The sequence below is a fragment of the Etheostoma cragini genome, chromosome 13 (assembly GCF_013103735.1).
Source record: "Etheostoma cragini isolate CJK2018 chromosome 13, CSU_Ecrag_1.0, whole genome shotgun sequence".
Lineage (NCBI taxonomy): Eukaryota > Metazoa > Chordata > Actinopteri > Perciformes > Percidae > Etheostoma > Etheostoma cragini.
The window spans coordinates 11,952,391-11,979,217 of record NC_048419.1 but is presented as its reverse complement, the minus strand read 5'-3'; the positions used below and the strand labels follow the sequence as shown (position 1 = coordinate 11,979,217).

Here is a 26,827-nt window from a genome sequence, read left to right as displayed (position 1 = left end):
TTAAAGATTCAAAATGAAGGCAATCTCTTGCTTTTCTAGTCATGCACGTTTTGTTGTAACATAATAAGTTTGTGTCGTAGATTTTGCAGAAATTTCTAATTAAAAAAAAAGATTATTTTATGGTTTTGTCTGCTTGGATCTCACATCTATTTAACAATAGCGGTTTAATTTAAAAAGTGTCTTTTTTTCTCTCCTAAATTTGGCACAGTAACTAGGCTGGAGAAGGTTACAGAGAAAACTGTGGTAATTAGTCCACAGGGGACATAATAATAAGCTATCCCAAATCCTTTTATCTTGTAGCCACTCAGTCCTGAAATTTGTTTTATGATTTCTATTTGACTACATTTTTTTAAGGGATGTTTTCATGTTGATAAACCAAACACTTAAAGACATTTGAATGCTGTGTGTGTGTGTGTGTGTGTGTGTGTGTGTGTGTGTGTGTGTGTGTGTGTGTGTGTGTGTGCGTGTGTGTGTGTTTGCCAAAACTTCCAATTTGTAATCTCATTTAGCCTCCAAGTACTGTGGTTATAAATATCTAAATGACCAGTTTCTTTTTTTCCACGTTGCTTTTTGCTTGACCTTTACAATTTCAAGCTGCATGTAAATAACACAGCTGACAGAAAAGATAAAACTTTATCGATCGTTGAGGGGAAATTGGGCATTGGCTTGCAACCTTCATCAAGGTTGAAGGACACAAAGTGTACTTTAAAAAAGCAGCTGCCAGTTCCTACAGCCTGCAAACCTTGTCTTTTCATTTACGGTAAATGCCAGAGGAGGTAACTACTGCCATGCGTATAGATGTTATTATAGTCTGAACAATGGCAATTTTTACCAACAATTAAATAAATCCAAATATTCTTGATTCATTTGTGGCTCCCTCTGCTGTTCACAAAGAGCCACTGCCTTTCCCCCACACAAACATACAGTACCGTATAAAAAAATGGCATGTGTAAAATGCCAAACAGCAATGAGAGAGAGCAACATGAAAGAAAAGAAAAAAAAGACCATTTAATTTTAGGATTACATAATATGTTTCAGGTATTAGCTGAACCTGCTCAACCTATTTTTACATTTAATTTAAAAACCTGGATATTTGATTGCATTTTATATTTTTGAATCCTCCAAACTGTATAAATGTAAGATAAAAAATAAAACTCGCAGATGTAGCTTTTATTGTATATGAATAGAACATTTTATGTATTTTAAAGGGTTCTCTTATAGGGTGTACTAACAACCACCAGGTCTTAGCAGTAATAGTATAAATAGTATTTTTTTAATAGACCATTGTGTATATACTGTATCTGTGCAATGTAGGAGAGAAAAACTATGAATATTCTGTATAGTTGCTGTATGTACTGATAGGCACTTGATAGGCATATTCCCTATATCCCACAAGATACTGTATACTAGCTGCTAGCTGTAATTATGTCTTTATTAAACTTTCTGAAAATGTATGCTTCATCTGTGTGATGTGAGATGCTGATACGTAAATATATATAGTATATTTGTAAGAAGTTATCTATTTCACTCTGTACTGTAGAAGGCCCAAAAAAGAGAAATGCAGTTAAGTAATATCTGAATGTTTCCATGTGTTTTCTGTATTCTACTCTTAACTTTGCGACTTTGTTCAAGCTTAAACCAAAAGATTGGACTTAAAAATGTGTGGAGACAAACAGGAAGACAGACGCATGCTTATTGGAATAAAATAAACCTGTTCCTTACTCAACATGACCCTCACCATAACTATCTTCCATTTCCTTGTTTTCATCTCAATGCAATGCATACACGCATATATCGTACACCGCGAAATATGACTCAATAACTGACTATCCTTTATCCAGTTGCTTGAAGCTATGTATGTTTAAACAACACCACTATGATCACCATAAAATAAGCAGGAGGAAGTGTAAAATAAAGAAGTATGACGATGAATTAAACATACTGCAAGAAGGACAACAATGTACTGTAGACCCTGTGTCTCTACACTAGATAAACAAAACATGAACAGTAATATATTTGAAACACAATACAAACAGCTGCAGGCTCAAGGCTATTATCTACTTTTCAATATGTTTTTGTTCTGGAAAATATGCAAACACTTTGCAAACATAAAGTTTAGATTTCTTTTAACTAACAACTAGAAGCATGATTGAGATAAGGACTTATTTTCTGGATAATGTTGCAACTTTTCAACCATTTTTAACCAAAGTTTTTGCAACACTGAGAAAAGAGAATTAATCACCACCACAAGTAGCTGAAGCAGTATAAGGAATATATAACTATGGACAGTGAAGAGCCTGTGATGCTAATGCAACAGGGGAGGAGCGTTATGACACACTGGAGAGAAGGTTCTTCCCCTTCCAAGCCTGGTCTGCTATCAATCAAACACCTTATGATACAACGAGTCAACTGACGATGGGACGAGTTATTAGCCCTCATCCGGATAACGTTGAGATTGGCTACTTTTGTTATTCCCAAAAAAAAAAGATAGAGAAACAATTAATAGTGTAATTCTGAAATCAAATATTTCAAAAACCAACATCGAGCTACTTAACCTACTATTTAGACCAATGATACCACAAAGCTGGTTGTACTCATCTAGCTACAGTCAATAGTGCATTTGATATATGTGTTTACACAAAATATGTAAAAAAATTTAGGTGCCATGAAGGAATGCTAGATTACTGAATACATACATTACACTGAAACAATTTAATTCATGTCTCTGCCTTTGCTTTCAAAGAAGTGATGATGTAAGTTTGGCAGTGTTTAACTTGGTACTCAACAAACAACAAACACCAACATCATGAGCTGTGTGCCATACGTGTGGCAGTACTGATGGAAAGAGATCTCGGCAGTTGCTTACGTATTCTATTTAGTGCATTGTCTGTTAAGGCATGAGATTACCCTCCACTTGCTGTGTAGAGACAAATATAGCACTAGCATGCAGCAATATTGCCATCCTGGCAACACCAGCTACAAACAGGAACCATTCAATTTAGGCTTATATGCACACCATAGGAGACAGGCCCAATCAAATGTTAAGTAATGTGCTACTTTTACTGAGGACTAACCTCACGCTTTTTCACTGTATTTCTCAAGTGCGGTCAATATTCTTTTTTGGTGAGGAGAAACCAGAATACAGAATCTGTCCAGGTCTCACATGATCATCACTAGCCTCCACAGGGATCAGAAATCTAGAAGCAATTTTGTGAAATTTCTAAATGATGGATATAGCTTCTCCAAGCAGGTACAATGAAGTACATTGGAGCTTGACCTAGGCTTTTGTCAAATCTCAGAACAAATGTTACAGGTGCCATTTAAGCCCAAAAGTGTTGGAGAGCTGCTTCTCATAGTACCTGTTCTGCATATTGCAAAGGAAGCCCTACAGTTTCAGATATTCCACTTTTTAACAGTTTGATTAGGCTTTATACCACACAGACACTCACAGACATAAAAACACTAAGGAAGGGACACGACTGTGTACAACTGACAGACAGATATCAAAGAAGCTGCATTCCATCACCTCCCAAACCTTTAAACCCACAGAAAGTAGTTCTAGGACACACATATCATTTATGTTACACACACACATTATCAATGTATTATTATTATTAATAATATAATAATAGTTATTATTATTACCTCTGCCAACAGAGTTGGACGGGAGTTGTGTTTATTATTACTGATTCACTGTTAATGTTGTTTGGCTTGGATGTTCTCAGAGAATTTTTTTGTCTGTTTCTAAAGAAATGCAATTGATTTGGTTATAGGGAACTAACTCCATTAAAGAATGATTTCCAAAGGTTAAAACATAGATGAGCACACATAATGGTACATATTTAAATAAAAATAAATGCTTGCATTAACACGGCACAAGGATATACTGTAGGTGACTGCAAGCGATAACAAAAGCCAAGAACCGCTGAATTACTTAATGAATAAATTGAAACAAAGGTATTCTATTACATGTGAACTCTACAACCAAATCTTAGATTTAAACAAAAGAAGATCCTCTTTTCTAAAACTATAATATCTCTGTATAACAGTAGTGCACTTATTGGTTTAAGCAGTGCAACATATATGCAAGAAAATAATGCAGTCCACTTATCAAGATTTTAAAAAATGTTTTTTTTTCCTTTGAAATTGAATAAAAGAAAATTATAGAAGTTCATTTAAGGAAATTATTAAATATTAAGCACAGGCATTTTAAGAAAATGTGCAAAGTAGCACTTTTTTAACTACAGCAGGTCTTTTTAAGACCACTGTATGCAGTTAGTTATTCTTTTAACAACACAACTACTAGAGTGTTTGCTCACATAAATGAGCAAATCCTTCAGATTTGCAGTTGCAGGCAGTTGCATTTGTGTGTGTGTGTGTGTGTGTGTGTCCTATTTTGATTAAAAAGCAATACGAAACAATTCAAATTTCCGAAATGAGCCTTATGTGATGTGATGCATGGATGACAACTTGCACACATTAGCTTCCAAATCTATTCTGTACATGCTGTGTCAGGTTTTTAGAAAAATCAGGAATGTATACTATTGTCTAGAAAGTCCATCTGTAACGTGTGGTATACCATGAAACAGGTTTAATTAACGGAGCTACTTGTTTTCCTTTGAGACTGTATTTCCTTTCAAAACGTTGCATGTCATCCGAGCCTTCAGGGAGAGCATTTAGAGTAATGCATTTTGCTCCCACTTGCTAAAATAGCTTTGCAATAGTAATGACCAGGTTATACAGTGGTTCTAGGATCAGGATGGCATTTAGTTCCGATTTATTAAAATTAAATCCCTCCCTCTTTAACACTGTTCCAATCAACAACAGGCCTAAACCCCCCTAATATTATAATTCAAATTACAACCATGTTGGCTACTCAATAACAATACTTTAAGTGACAATTTTGATCTACATCCCATAACAGTCAGGTGCAAGTTGAGGAGCAGCAATTATGAAGGAGGAAGTTTAGTCGCATATGCCAGCCTGCCATAACTGTGAATGTAAAAGGCTAAAAAAAAACATCAGCAAAAGAATCTTTCTTTTTTTCTCATGTTTTGAAATGGAAGAGGTCTACTAGCCTTAACAGTCTTTAAGGATATTAGTGGCAGTGTATGCAAATGAGTTAAACTCCAAACTTCAGAAAAAAAGAAACATATTTTTGCTCAAATACTGTCTCATCAACACACCGTAGTTTAGTAAATGTAATCTTAACCATCAAAATGCATGGACAACAATTACAAAACATGAAATATGTATGCCTGTCACCATTGACAGGAAGTTACACTTCAATTAAATGATTGAAATTGGTACCTTGACAACAGCTGCATTATAATCCCTTAATACCATAGGAATAAAATAAAACCCAGTGTCAAATTAACTACTCTCCTTTTTTATTTTACATAAGAAGGCAATCTTGTGACCATCAGTATTTCTTTTAGAGGGAATATGTAGCCCAACCCCAGATGATTTTTTTTTTGTTATTGTTGTTGTAAATTATACCACAGTAAGCTTGGACATCTATAGTCTCCAAACTGGTCAGTATGGGTTCACAACTGCCATGATTTATGTTTCATGGCAATGCACACACACACACACACACACACACACACACACACACACACACACACACAAAGACAAACAGACAGACACATGCAAATACACAAACGCTCAAACATATATGCACACGTATATTCATTCACACATATCTACGCTAAAGGTGTGTTTGTGTGTATATGATTCTTTCGTAGGCCTTTCGGTAGTGTTCAACACATAAATCAGTATTTTAGGAAAGCATACATTTAGAGGCCTGTAGTTAGGATCCATCCAGTAGATCAATATCAAACTACTAAGCCTTAAGGCCACCATCTTTTTTTTCTTTTAGAATAACAGAAAAAAAAAAAAAAATCTTTTGGGAAACTTAATGTGCCAGTGTCTATACTCATTACTCTTCATACCTCAAAATAAGAAAAGGAAAATCTAGTGCCATTTTATTTGTCATTCTTTTTGAAAGAAGTTTATCTATTAGTACTTATCCATCGGAGACATGCATTCGCATGTGGTCATTGAAGTGCTCCATTTGGTCGAACTTGGCAGGGCAGACGGAGCACACGTAGGTGGTCCCTTCTTGGCAGCTCGCTTCTGCAGCTACACCCACTCCTGTTCCAACCCCAACCCCTACTCCGGCACCTCCGCTCACTGGCATGGCGAGGGCCACCACTCCAGCTCCAGGCTCAGGGACAGCCATAGGCATGGGAATGGAGACTGGGCCCGGGGTACCTGCGCTCCCCGACAGCCCTGTGATGGCGCTGCCTGTGCTGTGCAGGGCCATGTGCCTCTCCAGCAGGGTCTTGTGTGAGAACTTCTTCTTGCAGATGTAGCACTCATAGGACTTCTCTCCACGGTGCAGCCGCATGTGGACATTGAGAGAGCTCTTCTGGGTGAAACGCTTGTTGCAGATACTGCACTGGTAGGCCCGCACCCCTGTGTGTGTCACCATGTGTTTGATTAAGTAATCCTTCAGGGAGAACGAGCGCCAGCAGATGCTGCACTGATGAGGCTTCTCACCTGGATGTACATGCAAGACAAAAGCATTTAGGGAAAAAATGAGAGGCATATTTTGAAGATTAGGTTTTTATATAATGAATAACAACATTTGAAGCCTAAAGCCATAAGTGTCACTTTTTTCCAGTACAGGAACATACCTTAGGCTGGAATTATTTAAACCTGTATTAGTAGTGACATAATGCTATGTGATGTATGCTGCAAGTTTTTGAGAAAGTAATTCCTATAGTGTAGCTCTGATTCAGTCATGACATTATTTATGCATTGATATTGATAGTTTGTAAAAAATGGAAAAAGTGATTTACAGACACAGAAAGGTAGAGCTACGAGGAATAATGAATGTAACTAATGTTAATTCCCGTATGATAACAAACCAAATAATTTATGCATCTCTTTGGTATTTTGGACAATTTGTTAAGACGTAAGCTCATTTTGCATTATTGTGTCTGCTGACATTATTGGCTCTAAAATATTAACATATTAATAATTACCTAAAACTAACAAGTAGATAAAGAGACTGACAACAGTGCAAACAGGCACATTGCATCATGCAAGTTAATAAAGTCCTGTCTATCTGAGTGAATTAATGTGTAGCTAACTGTTTTTATCTAATGAGGCCAATAATTTATTCTTTCACTTTATCACTTTTGTTTCTTCATCTTTTTCTCAACCTGCTCAGATCAATGACAGATCGGAAGCATGAGCTACCACACATATAACAGGTATATTTATTGTCTTTGCTCTTTTGCTATTATATTTGCAAAAAATAGGTCATACAATTGAAAGCTGTCTCTTAAATCTCCTTTTTTGATTTCCGCCACATTACCTCTGCTGTACATGTATGTACACATGGTGTATGATGGATTGGTGTGTCTGTCGTCTTTTAGCTTTTTTGGTGTGCATTGTGTAGGAATCCATATTTTTAGGAGATTTTATTCTTTTGCAATGACTGTGCCATGTGAAGATGTAATATTTAAAATTTGCCAAAATACCTCTTGCTTACATTTCTTTTTACTGAAATAAAAACAATTGATGCTGTACATGAATGGTATGGTATAGCATGGTGATCTCAGGGATAGCTAAATCATACTAACACCCTGCTTGTTTTTGAATAATATATTTGAGAAAAGTGAATCCATCATTGATTGCCATGAGACATTAAGATTTTGTCTCATGGGATTGATTGATCGGTTACTTTCCTTCTTAATATGTCTTCAATCTAATTGTGTGAGTAAAACTGGGACATGTGGTTTGAAGTAGCAGTCACAGGTAATTCTTAACACGCAATGGATTCTAATGAATATGACTGGCTATTTGAGTAGGCAATTTTTATGAGATTATCTAATTATATGATATCTAATTCTTTCTGTGATGATGATTTCTACAGTTTATGATTGATAAACCTTCCAGTGCTAAAGAAAAGCAGTGCACAGTGTAATGATGTGTCTTTTGGCACTGTTTGTCAGATACAAAGGCCAACAAAAGATATTATTCAACTGTGACCTAATGACTTTTTATACTTTTTCCAGTATAAAAACACAGCTAACATACTGGTGCTGTACACTATATGTTTTATGGACTAATCTTCACCGTTTTACAGTAAGTAATCATTTCGTCACTTTCTCAATGTGAACAAACTACAACCTCAAACTCCTTCCTACATTAACTAGATAGATATTACAACAATTCATCAAAGCTTACTAATATTAAAAAAACATTTTCTACCAATTATAAAATTGGACTTACCAGTATGGACAAACATGTGTTTGACGTAGTTCTGTTTAGCAGTAAAGGTTTTACTGCAGAGAGTGCATTCGTAGGGCTTCTTTTCCCCCGGACCAATTCCTCCTACAACCTGCTGCTGCTGAGTTGGCGCTTGCTGTACCGACATGGGGTTCGGGAATGATGGCATAGCAGGGGGTGGCACAGCCACAAATTGTGGTTGCTGCTGGCCAGGAAGGTAAAGGAAATTCTTGTTGTCTCTAGTCGGCTGTGTAGGAAAGAGTGGGGGCAGGAAGGTGCTTCCAGCATTGCCCATCACTTGGGAATTGCTGGTCACGGTGAGCGGCATCCTCAGATTGCTGGTGTGTGATTCTGCCTGGCGCATGTAGTGCGGAGCACATGGCAGGGACTGGGACATGACTGAGTTTGGCAGGGGCTGCATCATGCTACTGTCACTAGTGCTGTGGGAGGTGTCCCCGTCGTCTGTGTCTTGCACTTGCTCTGGGGATGAGTCATTGACCTCTATATGCACTGGACCTCCTTCACCAGGATGACCGTCCCCGCCCCCGTCTCGGCTAAAGCCCGTCAGGTACGGCTGCTGCTCCATAGCATCTGGCTCAGTACTGATGGAGGAGCTCACACCTGAGTCAAAACTTTCAACCTTGGATTCACTCTCCACACCCTCAGTATGGTCAGTGTCATCTTGGCAGTCCAAATTATCGTAGCAGCTGTACTCATCTTCGGCCTCCTGCTTTATGTGCATCCCTCCTGTTTGTATGCGTACCGGTCGGGGTTGCTTGCGGCAGTGGGTGGACTCTGCTGTGGAGATGAAGCGGTCGACCTGCTGAGATCTCTCCTGGATGCGATTCATCCAGGGTGGATCTTGAGATTGCTGGTCTTTCTGAGTGCTGAGAGTCGGATCACAATTGATCGACATAGGGTTAATGTACAGGGGGCGCTCACGGGTGCCGTTCTGCAGAGTGAGGCCAGGGTATGAGTACAGTGACGTGTATGCACGATCCATGCTTTGTGATGTTGCTTGCATATAACCTGACTCTGCGTCGCTGCTGGGCCCAGAGGTGCCAGACTCTGGCGTGCCACGGGGCGTTTCCTGACCAGAGTCTCCTGGTATAACAGGGAAGCCCCCCGGCCCAGCCAGGCCCACATTCTGGGACACAATGCGGGTACACTCATCAATGACGGTCTTGATCTGTAGGATGCTGGCAGCAGTAAGGATCTGCAGGGCCTCTGACTGAGATACTCGCAGAATCCCACTGTACATAAAGTCAATCAGCTTTTGGATGGATTGCACTGAGACCACAGAAGGGATCTCAATGTCGCTGTAGCCCAAGAGCAGCTTGTCCTGAAAGAAGGGGCTTCCAGCAGCCAGCACGCACCGGTGAGCTCGCAGCATACTTCCATGGATCCTAACAGTCACGTCACAGAAGTGCCCACGGTTGCGTTGCTCATTGAGGGTCTCAAGTACAGAATTGCTGAAGTTGTGGAGATTGATGTTATGAATGCGCTCGGTCATCCCCTTGCAACTGATGTCACCTGTAGGCAGGAAGCAACACACCTGATTTAAAAAAAAAACTCTGACACACACAATCCCAACATCATTCAACTGGATTAAATACACCCATATACCTAAAATATTTTGTTTACAAAAACTAACTTTTTTCTTAACAGTATATTTACATTATTTTGTTGATTTACAGTATTTGTGATATATTAGGAGAAATACAACTGTGTAATGGAATAATTAAATATACACTATGTAATAGAATATTTGCGGGCAAATGCATCACAAAAAGAAGCTCACTTGCATGCAAGGAGATATTTGTCTGTATCAGAATATCAGAATACACACCCATGTCACAGTATTACAATCAATTAAATATATGATAAGTAATAATGATTCTTGTTCTAAAAAAATATACGATTTAAAACGAAAGCTATGATAATTCTAATATTTGTTTTTCTCAGTCCAGTGTCATAATTTTAGGATGAGAAATAAATCATTTGAAAATGTGTCTCTCAGATGGTGGTTTCAAAATTCCACATTGAAGAGGTGAAGGACAATTAAGATGGTTCCCCTCTGATTATTACAAGTTTCTCTCTCTACGTGTATTCCTGAAATTCCTCCAACCACCGTTAGGTGGTGCACTGGGCTTAGATGACAACAGGCCTCTTTTGTTAGCCATGTGTTCACTGTGATGGCGCTTCCTAACTATCCTAGGAATACACTAGATGTGATCTGGGTGATCAGTGTGGAAGATAACTCAAGATGATTTTCTCCCCAGTTAGATGCGAAAGGAATTGAAAATTTAAACTAAAGCCGTAGTAAGTGTAAGAATTATGCAAATTATGGGTTTCCATCATTTTTGTAGACTTAATTTATTTAGCATATAAACATGCGTGAGTATAATTTAATTAAAGTGATTGACCTTATTTAAATAATTACTAAACACAGCCCTTTTCTTCAACCCAAGATAAATGTCCTAATTTAAACTTGGAAACTGTACAAATCCATGTAAAAAATTGTTGTGTCATATACATTTTGTCAATGAATATATTATGAAAACACATTGGTGATGGAATGTCAGAATCAACACATAACTACTGTGTATACGGAATGAAAACCTGAACATGTGGAGAAATGGTTTATATTTTGGAATGCAGTGATACACTGAACAGAAATAAATGTAACATAGGTACTAACAATAAAACCATATTTGTTAGTAATAGACTAGAATTAAGCTAAAATGTACTGCAGAAGCAGTGCAATACTGTTAGTATAAAGTATTAATGCTCTTTCCAGCTAAGTTAGACGTAAAGGGAAAAATTTAAAACTGAAGCAGTCCAGTACTCACAGTTAGATGACGTTTTTTTCCGAAGATGCTTGTGTGGCTGGTGATGAAGTGCAGGTCAAGCTTTAGGTTGCTGGTGGAGATGGCTGATCAGAGGCCAGGTGCTAGGCAAGGCTGTCAGTCCTCTCTGTCCAAACCATGTGTTGCTCTGCCACAGTGTTTGGAGGGGGAGAGAAAAGACAAAGACAAATCTTAATGCCACATACTGCCTCGTCGATATTGCCACTCCCTTAATGAACCGGGAGCCACAGTAACAAAAATGTGTTCCACTGACACGCTGCAACAGATGTGTGAAGAGTTTTTAAAACAAGACGAATGGACGTTCCTGTGTGCATCATGACCACCAATTACAAATCAAAGATTGCAAATAATATTGGTATTAGAGTCAGTTCTTCTCTCAGCAGTTATCTGAGCCGCAGAGTAACAAAACCACACCCTTACAAAAAAAAAAATCTAAATTCATTTATTTTTTGACCCAGGTTAAATATTTCAGAAAAGGTCTCACACAGACAGTTGGTGTCTGTGTGTGGATGTGTGTGTGCGCGCGTGCGTGTATGTGGGAACATATGTGTGTACTTTTTCATTTTCAAATCCCAAAAATTGAACAAGACAATGCCCAATACAGACGTAGAGCAGATGTTAGAAGTTGTAATAATAGAAAACAAGTCACACATTAGGTAAACAGACAGGGCATTCACTGAAAAACACAAGACAGGCATTCAACAATATTAAGCATGTGATAAGCAAACCGACCACATTAAAGCCACATATAATGGAATCATTTAAGGTCACACAGCCTAAAAAAAAAAGAATTGAACCAGAGGAAAATGCTTTTACAATGTATCTCTTATGTGTCCCATACAGGTCAAAGTACTTTCAAAGATCTCAACCAACAAAGCTTTAATCCGGAAATCACTCCACATGTTGGGATGTGAATATTTTTATTACTGGAGTTTGGATCGGGATTGCAAGTGTAATCTGACACTCTTAAAAAAATTTTTTTTTTAAAAAGCGGTAAAAATGTTTTGTAGCTTTCACATTGGCTACAACACAAACAATGTTTGGTAACATGTTCTGGAGATTTTTGGGCCTCTCAAGTGATGCACTTTAGGACTCTATATACAAACACAGAAGGACAGAGAACACAGATGTGGTTAAATTGATATATTGCAAAAGTTAATGTAATTAATTACAGGGAAGATACAGAGAAAAGGTATCAAGGTCTCACCAGTAACTCCCGCAGAGAGGTTTGTGCAAATTGATTGTATACTGTCCCAGAACAAAAGAAATCCTTTCTGACTGGAATAAAGCCAAAAACAAATCTCCCCTTACCCTATGGGAAATAGTCTCCCTACAATACTCTATTATCATTGGACAAAAGTCCTCAAGCAACACTCCTCTGTGTCCTATAAGAAACCGGTATTTTTCCCCCACTGGTGACCTTGACGTATACATTAGTTCACATGTACACAGTGTTTCTGTCCAGTCTACGAAATGCCTAGTTCCTGTCAACGGAGGTAATAAAACGACATGGTCCTCTGACTACATTTCCATATCACTGCTAAGTAAACAGTGTGGGCATTATTGAACACAATGCATACAAAACAATTTCAAATTATTAACAAAAGCCAAAGAATAATTCCTTTAACAAACAACAGTGTGTTGCTAAATGAACAGAATGAGGCTTGGAATTGACCAGACTTGCACGTTAATGCTGACACTCATTATTCTTTTAAAAATCCTGAGTACTTTCAGAGAACACACCTCACACTTGAGGTGAAATCTACAGATGAAAAGTATGTGATTTTAAGGAAAGTTTTCAAGGGGTGTCAAGGTAACTGATACCTATTAGATCTCCAAAATGGTAAATTAAGATGATAATTTTGTCTATAGTTCAGTAGTGAGAGGAGGAATATTTGGGTGAAAACCAAAGTAGAAGGGTTAAAGTAAAAAACTAAAACAGCTACGTGCACAGCTGACTGCGAGACGTGTTCTTGTTTTCTTGAAATGTCTTTTTCAACTAACAAATCTGATGATTAGATATAGACAAGTAATAGCGTGTTGAGCGGCAAAGGGTGATCACTCGATACTAAGACGAATCATTCTTTGGCAATGAAACACACACACACACACACACACACACAAACACGGTTAGTTCTTCCGTCTTAGGAAAGAAAATATATTTTACAAGGAAATCCTTAACCCCTAAATCTAAAATTAAACTACTAAATCTAGCTGTGAACCTAACTCTAACTGTAACCGTTGGCCCTTTCAACATAGAACTAACCTCAATATAACTCTAAACCCCAAACAGAAGCCTTTTTTTAATATCTAACATGCAAACTAGATCTAACTAAAACCATAAACCTAGGTGTAACCCTTGTCCTAAAAAAATGGCTCAGTCAAAATGAAAACCAACAAATATATCCCGTTAAAGCCTACACTTGCACACAAACAGTAGCCAAAATGCTTGAATCCATAGCAGTGGCAAATAATTGACCTTTTTTCTGTTCCGGCAGTTGTTAGCTTGAGATGTAACTGGTGTATTCTGGTGCCATGGGCCTTTTTTGTGTGCCTACTGTTAGACAATGCAAATACATATACGTTCTCTATCTGGCTTCCTTTGCCCATCAAGACATGTAAATCCACCTGCCTAAGGGGTAAAGTGAGGTGAATGCTGGCAACAAAGGAGCAGGCCAAGGGAAGCAGGCTTCAGTTGCCCAGACTGCCACTCACAACAGTGATTCCATTTTAGCCGTGACACAGTGGGTGAGCAGCAGCCAGCGCCTACCTGCAGTGAATTCTAATCAGCCCAGGGGTCTGTCTCCCTCCCTCCCCTCCCTCCCTCCTGTACCCTGCCTTGGACTAAAGGGGCTGATGATCCTTCAAAATTAATTAGATCCTTGTAGGAGGCAGCCATTTTCTTGCACTTCCTAACGCTCCACCAAAAAACAAATTTTTGAATTCAACTAAATTTGGGGTGTGTCTTTTCCCTCCTCATATTGATCCCTTTCTCTGTGTGCCTGCCTCTACCTGTTTCCTGTTTCATCACGTTGAAACGCACTCGCCGTCTTTTCTTCCGTCTGTCTCTCCGTCTGTGCCCCCTCCTCTTCTCCCCTCCCTCCCTCCTTCCTTACAAACCTTCCCCAACACCCTCCGCCCCTGCCTCTCCACGCTCCCAGCTCTGTGTCTGCCTCTGTGGAGTTTGCTGTCAATAAATCCCCAGAGGTCAGTTTGTCTGCTGGAAATCAGACACAATGCTTCAGACCGCCAATGCAATGCATGCTCTGCTGCTGCCACCACAACAAAGATGGAGGAGGGGTAGGGGAACAGGGGGGCAAAAAAAAAAAAACTGAAGACAGGGAGATGAGGGTTGCAACTTCACCAGCCAGACTCCAGGTTAATCAGCTGCCTGTATAAGGTGGCAAGCTCATGAAATACGCTGCATGGAATTGGACATTAGTTAATCAAAGGGGGCGGAGGGCGTGTGGGAGGGGGTGGGGGGTAAAATGGTGAGGATGGGGGATGGGATTGAGAACCGACATAAGAGGCATGTTTATGAAAGCTGTATCAGCCATGTGAATAATATACATCCTGAATATGCAAATACTGCTTACAACACACACTGCAAGCATATATTCAAGGCTCTTGATACATTTAAATAAGTAGACAAAAGGGCCACGAGGCATTGTGAAAAGCTCATGTCAATGCATGTGCATACAGCACTTCCATGAATCTGATGCAGATCAAGAGTGTTTTTGTGTTACACCTGATTAATAGTAATTTATGAGTTTGTTTGATATCTCTGCTGCTTAACCATCGCTGTCCAACATTGTAATTATTAATTTCAATCATCCATTTAGCCCAAGTGCATTAGCATATAAACTACTAGAAATCATGCTTTAATAGTATGGTCCGGAAATGTGATCTAATGTAATTTAGTACACAATGTAAATGTCTGGCGAGCACGCTGCGAAATTTTAAGCAATAATCAAGAGATGAAGTGTTAATCTGACAAGTGATAATTTCAAGGTGTGTTCAATAAAGACACAGCACGTTAATTTCACTCCTCTGACAAAACAATTTACAGCGGCAACTCACAAAAGTCAACATCTCAGACTTCTCATCTCAGACTGAAAAATAAATTAAATTAAACCTCAGCTGATTGTCTTCGTTCCCTTTGATCGGCACAATTAAAAAGTATTCTTTTAGGGGACTGAATGCTGACGGACACATTGGATTAAATCTGAGTAATTTAGCGCGCTGTGTCTATTATAACATTTGAATGTTTTGTCTATAACGTTGTGAAGCAATTAAGAGATAAAGGTAACTGATGCACCTAAGTCACACACATTTCAGGAGACACAGCAGAAAACACCTCATTGTCTCAAAATTTAATGGATTTGTCTTTATAGCAGTCAATAAAAACCACCAACAAGCTGTTGTCTGTGGACAAGTTGAGCCAAGATTTTTAAACAACATTTTTTGTGTTCCTTCCTTTTCTCTTAACTGAATTTGTATGGTGTAACATAACATCACCACCAATATCTAAATGTCTGATGATGATTACAGATTACATTTAAACCTGGATGTCCTACAATTTGGACATGAAACGTCTTCCTGTACTTTGAACTGGCTCTTCACCTACAACACAGAGCAGTGATTCTTCCTTCATAACTTCAGTTTTGATTTCAAGCTCACCGCCAGTTTAAAAAATATGCAAACGCTGTAAAATAGCATTCTATTAATTCAACACTCGTTTTTTTCCTGTTGCAAATGCTCGCTTACTTAGTCAAAGCATTGTGAACTAATTACAGACTGACAGTGTAATGGTATGGCCACTGCTCAATCGAGATTACTTGAATATCTGTATTATGTTCATGCACTTCTGTGCATCATACACTAACTGGAACTGTTTTGAACTCTTTATAGTCCCCATAAATATTATCTAACTGTTCATGTTTAGTTCCACTGCCACTAAAATGTCTCAAATAGCACAGCAGATCAATGTGATAACACATTCAGTCCAACTGAAAGCCAATGAAATGTGACAGGATGTGCGGCTTTCAAATAAATTCCTCAAGCAAACAAATACCACACACTACAATACCATTACACAAGTAAAGAACAGTTTAAATATATTTTTGACAGGACAGCTTGTTCAACTTCGTCATTTTCTGTCAAAACCCACACCCACCACCATCCGTTATCCATAGCAGATCCTTTGTCTATTTACAGATGGGAGCATAATCTACTTCTAATCTACTTTTTTCAAGCACACAACCGTTCAAATTAGTGCTATAAGTAAATGTTCCACAATGTATTTTATGAAGTTTCCAAAAGAACACAGAGGACAAAAAAGATGAACAGCCAATGTTGGCTTATGGCCATTCAAATTATAAAGACAATATGTCACTTTGGTGCTGGAAGGGACTCTCTAAAGATAACTTTTTTTCTGTTACAATACGTGCTGTCATGTATGTATGCTCTTTGTGAAAGAAAACTCCCCTAGGGGCAATAAAGGTTTCATTCATAACTTGCAACTGGCTGGTGTTTTGTTAATGAGCATTTGACCAAGAAGGACCATCTGACTACTCATATGAGTCTCTAAAACACCTCTAACCCCCGAAGCAGATAATGCTACATTCAAGAGTTATCATTTAGGCACAAGTGTCCGCAGCAACTGCCTCTCTACAGCTACTACACATGTCGAGGACATTTTGCCTCTCCAAAAAAGCACCTCACGGGCCATTGAGAGATCTTCATGAACCTACAAAGATGCTTATACAGGAATTTTCTGTCCATTGCTTGTGTATCATGATAAAGGGCAGTTAGGGAATTCTGTTTGGCAGAAGATATCAACTCATATGTCTGCGTTCTTGTGTTTACGTATTTATTCCTGGATGGTAAACAGTGTAACCAAGCAAAACCTCAACAAGCATACTGTGTAGAATAGAGGGGCTGAATCACCTTTATATCTCTGAGAGAAACAAAGTGTCTCCTGACTTTATGTCCTTGGGAGATAAAGCATGACAAAGATGCTTTGTGCTGAATTATGAGAGGATAGTGTGAGACCTCTGCTAACAATCACACACTCTGGAGTGCAGCGCAGCCTGGGGATACGTTTAGGTTAAGTGTATACAATGTGTGTCACTAAGAAGACAAAACAGAATTAACACACTCTAACAAGTACTGTATTTAAAAGAAGTTCAGGAAGTTCAGGAAAGAAATGGTGATATATTTATATCCCTGCAACTAGATACCGGATAAGCGGATGAAGATGGATGGATGGATGGATGGATTCAGTATATATATACATGTGTACATACATATATACGTGTGTGTCTGTAGAAGTGAATAATGGCAAAGTTGTTACGACATTACAGCGGTATGTAGATAATAATAAGAGTGAATGCATGAAGGGAGAATACCTGCAATTGGATAAGATTGTCAGTGAAGAAAAATCTGAACCACCAACTACTTAATTATTTCCCCATATTCAAATGTGGTTGTGATCAGCCTAAGAACTTCTGTAACATGTGTTTCACCAGCAGTGGCACAAGGGTGCACAAACCAATGCTGAGGTGGTCCAGCACATTGCTTAATGCACAAGGGTGCTTTAAGCAGTTCAGCCCAGCCCTGCACTTTCTGTTAGCTGATCTGTGCTTCAACGGTCAGCGATCTAGCCCCTCTCTCAGAATCTAGCAAGCTCAATACTTTCAAAAGGGTTCACCAGCCTAACAAAATGATGTGCTGCAAAACTGATAGCACGCTGCTTGTTAACTATGTAGAAGCAAATGAAACTTTACAAAATGTTTTATGATGTAACATACTTCTTCAGCCTGTAGCTACAACAACAACAATCCACATGCCATCAGGCTGAGATAATAGTGAGTCATTATTTAGGTAAACTAACGATACCTTCAGCATACTGTTTCTTCAACTACAGATTTAGTTCTTTACGTGAACAACATAGAAAATTCAGACGACTCAATAACGATATTCTGTGTTTAATTTGAGCCTTATGGATGTTGGCACTTTTTAGTGTATTTATAGTTAGGCAAGCTTAGTGTCGTAAATACAGATTATATATGACTTGTCAGCTCATTTGACATATGACCCATCTAAAAGTGTATTGCTGACACACTGAAACACAGTCGACCAAATGAGTGCCCTATACACACTTTAACTAAGGGCTAGGACCTCTGATCCAGTGGGCTGCAGGCTGGCTGAGCAATACAAGTTAGATATACTGACTCAAACATACAACAGCACAGTTTGAAATTAACAAAAGCTGGCACAAAGGTAAGGTTTTTTTGTTAGTCCAACAGAGGGGAGAGATACTTTATCCATACAATACTGGGTTGCAAGACAACCCAGATAACCAAGCCAACCAAGAAAGGAGAGAAAGGTTAAAAACTGAAGATTTCACCCCTTTTAGTGTCGTATCAGTGACATTGTAGTAAAGACAAAGTTAAAAAGAAGAAATGCGAGCTGAGTGAAATGTTTCTAATAAACAATGTAGCTCTGAACGGCTTCATGAAAAAAGGTTTCACTAAGAGCATAAGGTCAGTGATCTATAGAGAGTATCAGCTAACAGGGCATTTATAACAGGTAGAGTCATTTTGCAAAAGTATGTTCTATATCCAAAGAATACTGTACACACACTGTTACTTAGTAACTTCATCTTTGGAGAAAACTATACATGTCCTACCTCAACAACAGCCCTAAAATCTGTTGACAAGTGAACAATGCAATTGTAACTGCTTATGGGTTTCATATGGGCCGAATTTAATGAATGAATTCAATGAATTTGATGTGTGTAACTCTTGCATCCAGCAAAAAAAAAAGAGTATAATGTCGTGTCAAAGTTTGAGCAATACTTTCCTAATTTATGGCTGTGCTATGTGATGGTTATGTAAAATTCTGTACATTAGTTTTGCAGGCAGGTTTTCTTGTGTGGACAACCTATTTCTTATCTCCCACTGAGCTCAGGACTGACTGCAGGGGAAAACAATGTTGCAGTGTGGTTTTAGCAGTTCTATAGCATGTTGTAAACCCCACACATTATCACTGATCATATCATACCTTTTCTCTGTTGCAAAGACATACATAGGGTTTTGAAAGCGATGCCTCTATTCTATTTGTCTATTACTTGGTCTTTTCAGCTATTTTTACACTTCCTACAAACCATTAGGATTTAATGTTGGTGTAATTGAGATTGTTGTCTCTGATCTGTTACGATACGTAGAGAAAACAGGGTCACTACACAGTCAACTCACAGCACAGAGCAGAGAGATCCCATGACCACCCATCAGCTCAGTTTATGATAATCATCGGACCTTTTGGCCTCGCCGATGCACATGAATTGCTGGTCAGTGTGGTCGGTCGAATGTAGCAGAATTATTATTTGGGATTGTAACAATCTATAGCCCCAAAGCCCTAGAGTGTAACCTAACCTCAGCAGCTGTTTCTGGTAGCATTACTACCACAATCATGCCACAGGCTGTGATACTTCTAAGAAATTCATGGTAGAAGGTTGAGATTTTTCATTTTGTTATACGTTAATTAAATCTAAAAGTACACCCTTAATGACTAACTCCTGTTACTTTTGTGAGTGTGGAAGCCCCTGACATGCCCAGGTTGTTGCCCTGCCTTCCTCTCAATGCATGTTGGGATATGGGAGATGACCCTGAACACGACGAAAAATGAAAAAATATTTAGTGAATGAATGAACGTCGAGATACCAGCGAACAGCAAAGCCTACTGCAGTCAAAGGCCAATGACATTTTGTCTAAATTGCATTCATGTTGGTTGATCTATTCATAGAAATAATTAATAGAAAAATAAGCTTAATGTTAGTTTGCATAGCAACTGCCACAAGAAATGTTATTCAAAGGGCCACAACTGCCACAACTGACAACTATTACATTGGTGCACTAACCACTTAACTTCTCCTGAAGCCTGACACATGGACTGCATCTGTGCTGAAAATGTAATACAGGTGTTCTGAACAAGAGTTGATGTTAGCAGGTTAATCTGAATAACTTTTAACGTCAACGTCCATATTGTTAAACAAGCAACTTTGATACACTTAACAAATTGTGCATTGTTAAACAGGTTACACATGATCTTCCTTCGTCACATAGTCCAACTGTAGTAAATCAGTCTGAGAACAAAAAACCTCCTTCTCTCCATAATGAGCTGTTAGTCAAATTAATAATGATTACCAGCTTCATGGAGGGAGTCTATTTTGAAATCTGTCTTTATCAAGGTCATTTTCAGGACAATAAACAATGTAGACAGTATCAGAGCAGATATACCTTTTGTTTTAATGAAAAAAATGAATATTTAAAAGAAATGTTGTTGGTTAAAGAATTTACTTCAAAAGAAAGAATGTCTGTTTAACAGTGATTTCTTGCAGCTGTATAGAACAAACACTAATAACATAATATAAATCGAACAGAATATTATAGAAAAATGAAATAAAGTTCAAGATTATGTGGAAATACTTCCATCAGTCTTCATTTTGTGATAAAACCCCAACACAAATGCTATTGTGTAAATAATTCCCCCTTAAGTTTACCCACTGCACAGTGCATACCGATGCGTACCTTGAGTGAGACTGTGCACAATCTTAACATTTTGGCTGCCGTGAGTGCTGTTTACTGGCACAAGGCTTAAAAAGCCTTCCTGAAGCCAAGATAGAAGTAGAGAAAACATAGCACTCGTTCTATGTAAAATAGGTTACAAAGTTACTGAAGACTCGGTTACTTTTTTATTTTCTTAAACCCTCTTACTGTAAGATACTTTCCCCCGTCAACTAGGCAGTGATCTCACCATGACTTGTAGAAAACCATATGGGTATGGTGAAGGGTGAACTGAGGACACACATGCACCTTGGCAAACATACAACTTCACTATTAGAATCCAGGATACATTTTTCACATCAGTTGAATGCCTGGGCCTGTGTGTGTGTGTGTGTGTGTGTGTGTGTGTGTTTGTGTGTGTGTGTGTGTGTGTGTGTGTGTGTGTGTGTGCGTGTGTGCGTGCGTGTGTTTGTGTGAGTAAGTATAAAGAGAGGGAATACAAATTAAGTTAAAATGCCTAACATGCCAAAAAAAAGTGGTATAGGATTCCAAAATGCATTCTAACAACAACTTGCGTGCAAAGGTAATGGAAACACATGGCCACACCAACAACTGGATTGTGTTTGTATCTCATGTAATTTACAGTACAACCTTTTATAATAATTATACTGTACAATAGTCTATTAATTATGGTGCTGTACCACATTTATTAACTATATCGTAAGACACAGCAGGCTTATCCTGGGCCAAGTGTGTGTTTAACTGTTCCATGTGGGATGTTCATTTTATATTTATATATGCATACAGTATATTGGAAATATTAAAGTCACTCTTAAACAGTGTTGCACTTGCTATCTACGCTGTCTTAGAACAAAGGAATGTGTTTCTTAAGACTTTATAAAGTAGAACCGAACAAAAGCTTCCTGACAACAGCATTCGTAAATACTTATTCAGTCTCAATGTGTGCTTTCATTACACATTCCTGTGATACTTGCAGGGAGGGGAGATTCCAAAACAAAAGTCCTTTGAAAACCGAAAAAGCATGCCTTAAAGTGTTTGGTTTGTCAGTTTTCTGCATGCTCTGAAAGTCTTCAGGTTCTGAGTAAAATTCCATTTTTCATTTCCATGTCCAGTCTTTTATAATCTGTCTGCCAATTTACCTAACTTACTTAAGGAGGAGTATTGTAAAAAAAAATCTTGCAGAATGGATTGACAAATTCAGCCAGTTTACAAAATTGTGACATACAGCTGTCATGAAAGTATAATATATAGCTGACTGGTTGCCAAATCCGAACGTTTATTATATTCCAAAAATATTTTTACCCTGTCAAAAATGATTATCAATAAACAAGTTACATTTTCCCTTTGCCTTAAACAAGGCATATTTTGGCGTTAGAGTTGGGAGGAAATCACCATAACTCATCCAAACAGCATTTCTGTGTTGCATAATGCAGCTAAAGGGAAAATTCTGTCCGTAATTACAAAAGCAACTTGTATGGATTCTCAATAGGTTTTGCAATTGTGTTATTAGTATTTTTTTAAGAGTAAAAATTATAATACAATGTGAAGAAAAGAATGTTTTGTGTGAAAAAGGTGCTTTGTGGGTAGAAGGATCCAAGCCAGTTAGCCAGGAGGCAGCTAGCCTGCCAATAATAACTCGTTTGCAAAAATCCATGCGTGCTATCAATCCACCAAGGTACAGCTAGCTAGTAGTCACTAATTAGATTATATTTTACTATGTTCAAGAGATACCAGGGAAATTAATAGGCATAATGTGTTTAATACAAAATAACAGTTTTCTGAAGCTTTAGAGATATCTCAGTTTTTGTTAAGGTTGCCATGGTAACTGGAGACTCAAATTATGAAAGCTACAGTTGCTGTAAAACAGCAGTCGTTGCAATAAACATCAGGTGAGAAACTTCATGCGTTCTCCCTAAACAACAAACAAATCTTTAAGTATTAAGTCTACCAAAGGCTTAAAGGCTATTCTGTAGTTAAGTACAAGACTTAACATTACCTTAAAGATGTGCACCTGAAAACAGTCTCAGTTGGCAATCACATCAAAGATTAGTTTTGCTCCATGGGGGAATGTTCTTCTAACGAGAATTATACAGGAACAAAAAGGAAGGAAAGGGATAAACACTGTCTGAGACAAAAAGGCCAAACAGTTAACAAGCACTGTGACATTCTGGATGCAACCCACAAAGTGGCTCGTTATATCGATGGATCTCTACTGCATTCCCAAAATGGCTGCCAAATATGTTCAACTGAGGTAGACAAAGTGCCAGGATGGACTCAAGTGCATATTTATTTTTTTTACATCTTTTGTTATACTATGAAATACTAAACAACCTACTTAGAAGTATGAATTACCATTTTTATTTGACTTCCAAAAAAATCCACCGGTGCTGCATGCAAGAATGAATTTATTTATTTTAATTTATTATTGTATTATTATACGTCACTGTATGCTTACATTTGCAACCAAATTTACACTTTCTAAATTTGAATTACACATAAAATATTATAATACATTGTGTTTTAAAATTTCCTTAACAGTATCCATGGCAAAATGAACAGTGGACTGAGGTGAATTCCACTCCTCATCAATATTGCATGTGTTCTCCCACCTCTCCCGTCCTTTCCACTACATACTGTCCAATAAACCACCAAAGCCTAAATATGTTTTCAAGAGAGTTGCATTGAACCAACATATTGAACATATATTTTTAAATTCAAGTATATAGGTTATGGGCCACCAGGATTAAAAGCCTGGTGAAGGAGTAACCAGAAATGTGGCGTTGCGGAGGCTTCAGAGAGATGTCTCTATCTTGCCTATTTGGGCAACAGTGCCTTTGCTGCGCTTAAAAATATTTGGACTACTGTCCTGCCATCTGTGTGCATGTACAGCACGAGATGATTGATTTTTTTAATGTCTTTTCCAAAGAAGCCCTCATTACATTAGTACAGCATGGTTTCCTTAAATAATTTTACCGAAATGAATCCAAATAATCCGGTTGAGAGAAATGTAAAAAAAAAAATAAAAAAATTGACTGCTGCTACACATTAGGCGAGTTTGTTGGTCAATAGTAAATGGTTAAATGTGAAGAGAGGGTGACAAGCTAAAGAGGACGAGTGAAGGATGGTGAAGCCAAAAGAAAATTGAGATTGATTGCTGAGAGTGGATTAACTAAACTTCTCCTTGTCTTTAACTGGGGAGGGCTACAGCTTATATGCTGGGTCTCCTTCATATGCTTTTAAATATTCATTAGTCATGGGTGGGTTTTAGCCGTGACACAGAAAGCTGGCGAATGGCGACGGCTCTAACACAGTGAATATTAATGTACACGTGGAATATATACATAGAAATGCTCATTAGTGACATAACTGAGATAAAAGTGGGCACCTGATACTCTGGACAACAAACACTCTCAAGGTACATAATGGCTGTCTCTCTCTCAGCAGCTACTGGACACCTCTGAACTGATAAAACGAGAGTTTTTAACATCAAGTCCTGGTGAGAGCTCACTCACACATAAGACAAGTACCCTCCAATTCATCAAACAATAAGAATGTCCAAAAATATAGGTATTAAGTTTATTTGGAGTTTCATTTCAGATGAAGGGTATATGGGACAATACAATTTCTACTTTACTCACCCACATGCAGCCTGTCAATCAATATGGTCCAATTAATAGGACAGATTTATAACCATGCCCAGCTGAAATCTCACATCAAAGTCAAATGTTTGATTTCTGCTCTACAATCGGCTGCAATCTCAGCTCTGTGTTCTCCAAATGTGTCCATTCAGAAAACTAACGATCCAGTGCAGCCATCCATGACATACCCGAGCCTATAGGATTGCAGCCCATTTACGTTGTGGAAACATATTCTGAATGAAGGTGGGGAGAGGAAGTGATCACTACAAAAGTGAGAAGGTGTATGAACGCGCAATTATGTGGTAAAAACATACACTCGCGCACACAGGTGTGCTCACACACACACACACACACACACACTCATCCACACACACACACACACACACACACACACACACACCAGAGCTGGACGTCGTGCTGCGCTCTCGTGCAGCCTCCCCTGGGTCAAACCGGGGACCGGCCATCGCGTGTGTATAGTTGCGTCCTCTCACGTAAACAGCTACACACACCACAACAGAACCAATCTGACATGATTAATGTGTTAACGCGAAGCCCTTTACCTGCGCACAACTTCTGGACTGTAGGCAAGCCTGTGCCTAATCATCAGACACAGAACGTGGTAGGCTATCAGAAACCATTAGTGGCGCTTATAAAAGAAACAAGAACATGCGGTATTACTCCCTTTCTCTGACAAAGCCAAGCGCTTTGGGACAACATCTGTTTGCCAAACACACGCACGCTATGTGTCCTTTTCGCAGTCACACACACAGACGCGCACGGATAGAATGAAGCCCAAAACAACAGGACTGACTCTGATTGACTGACAATGTTGCTCCGACTCAACTCCCCATGGTCCTTTATTTCGTTGCTCCATTTATTTTTTATTGCGCCAACGTAACATTTACCCTATATGTTGTACAGTCTATTTTAACTTTATTCAAGAGGTAAAGTGCCTCTATACTGCTATCTAATACGCACGAGCAAAGGAATCACGAGTTGGCCATTAATATTTTGCCACAAATATTTCAAAAGGCACGCAGGAAGCGTCTCTTGCAACTTTAATTACACCAGAACATGGCCCCATATCTAGGCCACCCTATGCCAAAACATCCTCACGTTGCAAACATTTTCACAAACTGTAGGCTATACGAATAAAAGCGCTTTGCAAAAAATTCAAGAGATCATTCATTTTGGAGAAACATGAGACAAAAACCCAAACCAGCATCCCACTGGATCTAGTTGTGATTTCTCTCAGAAACTGAACCTGATAATATTATCCAGCCTTCCCTCCGCATATCTTAATGTAACCTAATCTCATATGCCACGGCGTATCGATATTAATTCATAAAAAATGTAGGCTAGACATCTGTCTGACTATAAGCGCGTATGACTCGCTGCTATAATGATGTAGCCTATTTTAGACATCGAACCCATCGTTCCGGCAAGTTCAACAAACTGAAATGTATTTTAGAAATAGATTTCAAAGTGAGAGTACGTTACAGGGGTTCATTGCAATAAAGAAATGCATTTCCTCCGATTCAAATAGCCCCGACTGACCTAAAAGCCAAATGCGCACGTCGGCTGCTACAGTTGTTCCGGGCTCACAGTTTGTAAAATGTGGACAAGCAGTCTGCGAGCAACGCTGAGGCTTTCGCTAAAAGATTGAGAGAAACAGACCTGTGGACACAGTTTGCCCGGAGTATTGTTCTCAAAGTGTCCCCTGCCCGACTCACGGACAAATCCGAAAGTAAAGGGCTAAAGGTTATGGGGCATGTTGAGAATAATGACAGATGAGGAAACTTGCGTCATGCCAGGGCAGCGCGTTTTTGTAGTCGAATATAAACGGACAACAAAACCCCAAGCAGCCCAAACTGAGCCCCGTAACACGAGGGACTCGTTTCATTTCATTACGTTCGCTGCCGTCACATTTACTGAATGCCTGAGATCCTCTAAAGAATGAAGTTTCCGATATGTAGAGCTTAAATATTTGCTTGGTAAAGCCAGCCACAACTAGGCTACATGGAAGTCCGTGGAAGGCAATATTTCATGCACATCACCCTAAAGTCAACGAGCATGTTTTGATATCTCTTATCTAAGAAATTCCTCTAATTTTTCCAATGTAATAATAGCGTTATACATATTGTAAAGACCCATCCCTTTTCCTACTTTTTTAAAAATTCTTACCTGCACTTCGAAGCTGGTTTAAAAAAGTGGCGACAGCGTTTCCACGGCTCCCCCTGGTTTCCCCCGACAAAGCGCGTATAGTTGTTTTTCTTAATATGTTCCTTTACTTTGTTTCATTTCTCACTTCCATCTTCTTTTCATCTCATCAATAAACACACGCTGCAGCCTACCTTCATAGAGCAGCTCAGTTCAAGTGTGCCCTCCCATTTTTTAACTATACATCGAGTACTTTGAGGGGTGG

The 26,827-nt window shown here is 38.6% G+C and overlaps 1 protein-coding gene across 1 annotated transcript; it reads right to left on the bottom strand.

The window, feature by feature from the left end:
* Window positions 1-559: 559 nt before the first annotated feature.
* Window positions 560-26,822, bottom strand: zbtb20 (zinc finger and BTB domain containing 20). The gene is made up of 4 exons (XM_034890450.1): window positions 26,587-26,822; window positions 11,157-11,301; window positions 8,308-9,837; window positions 560-6,564 (listed from the first exon to the last, which is right to left on the bottom strand). Exons 3-4 carry the CDS (start codon window positions 9,815-9,817, stop codon window positions 6,029-6,031), a joined length of 2,046 nt encoding a protein of 681 aa, XP_034746341.1. The 5' UTR covers window positions 9,818-9,837; window positions 11,157-11,301; window positions 26,587-26,822; the 3' UTR covers window positions 560-6,028.
* Window positions 26,823-26,827: the final 5 nt, after the last annotated feature.

Bases quoted from the DNA above. Each gene is read 5' to 3' on its own strand.
- zbtb20 (XM_034890450.1), bottom strand. From the start codon at position 9,817: ATGACCGAGCGCATTCATAACATCAATCTCCACAACTTCAGCAATTCT. The intron at 6,565-8,307 runs GTAAGTCCAATT...ATGTACATCCAG, and splicing joins ACACATGTTTGTCCATACTG to GTGAGAAGCCTCATCAGTGC.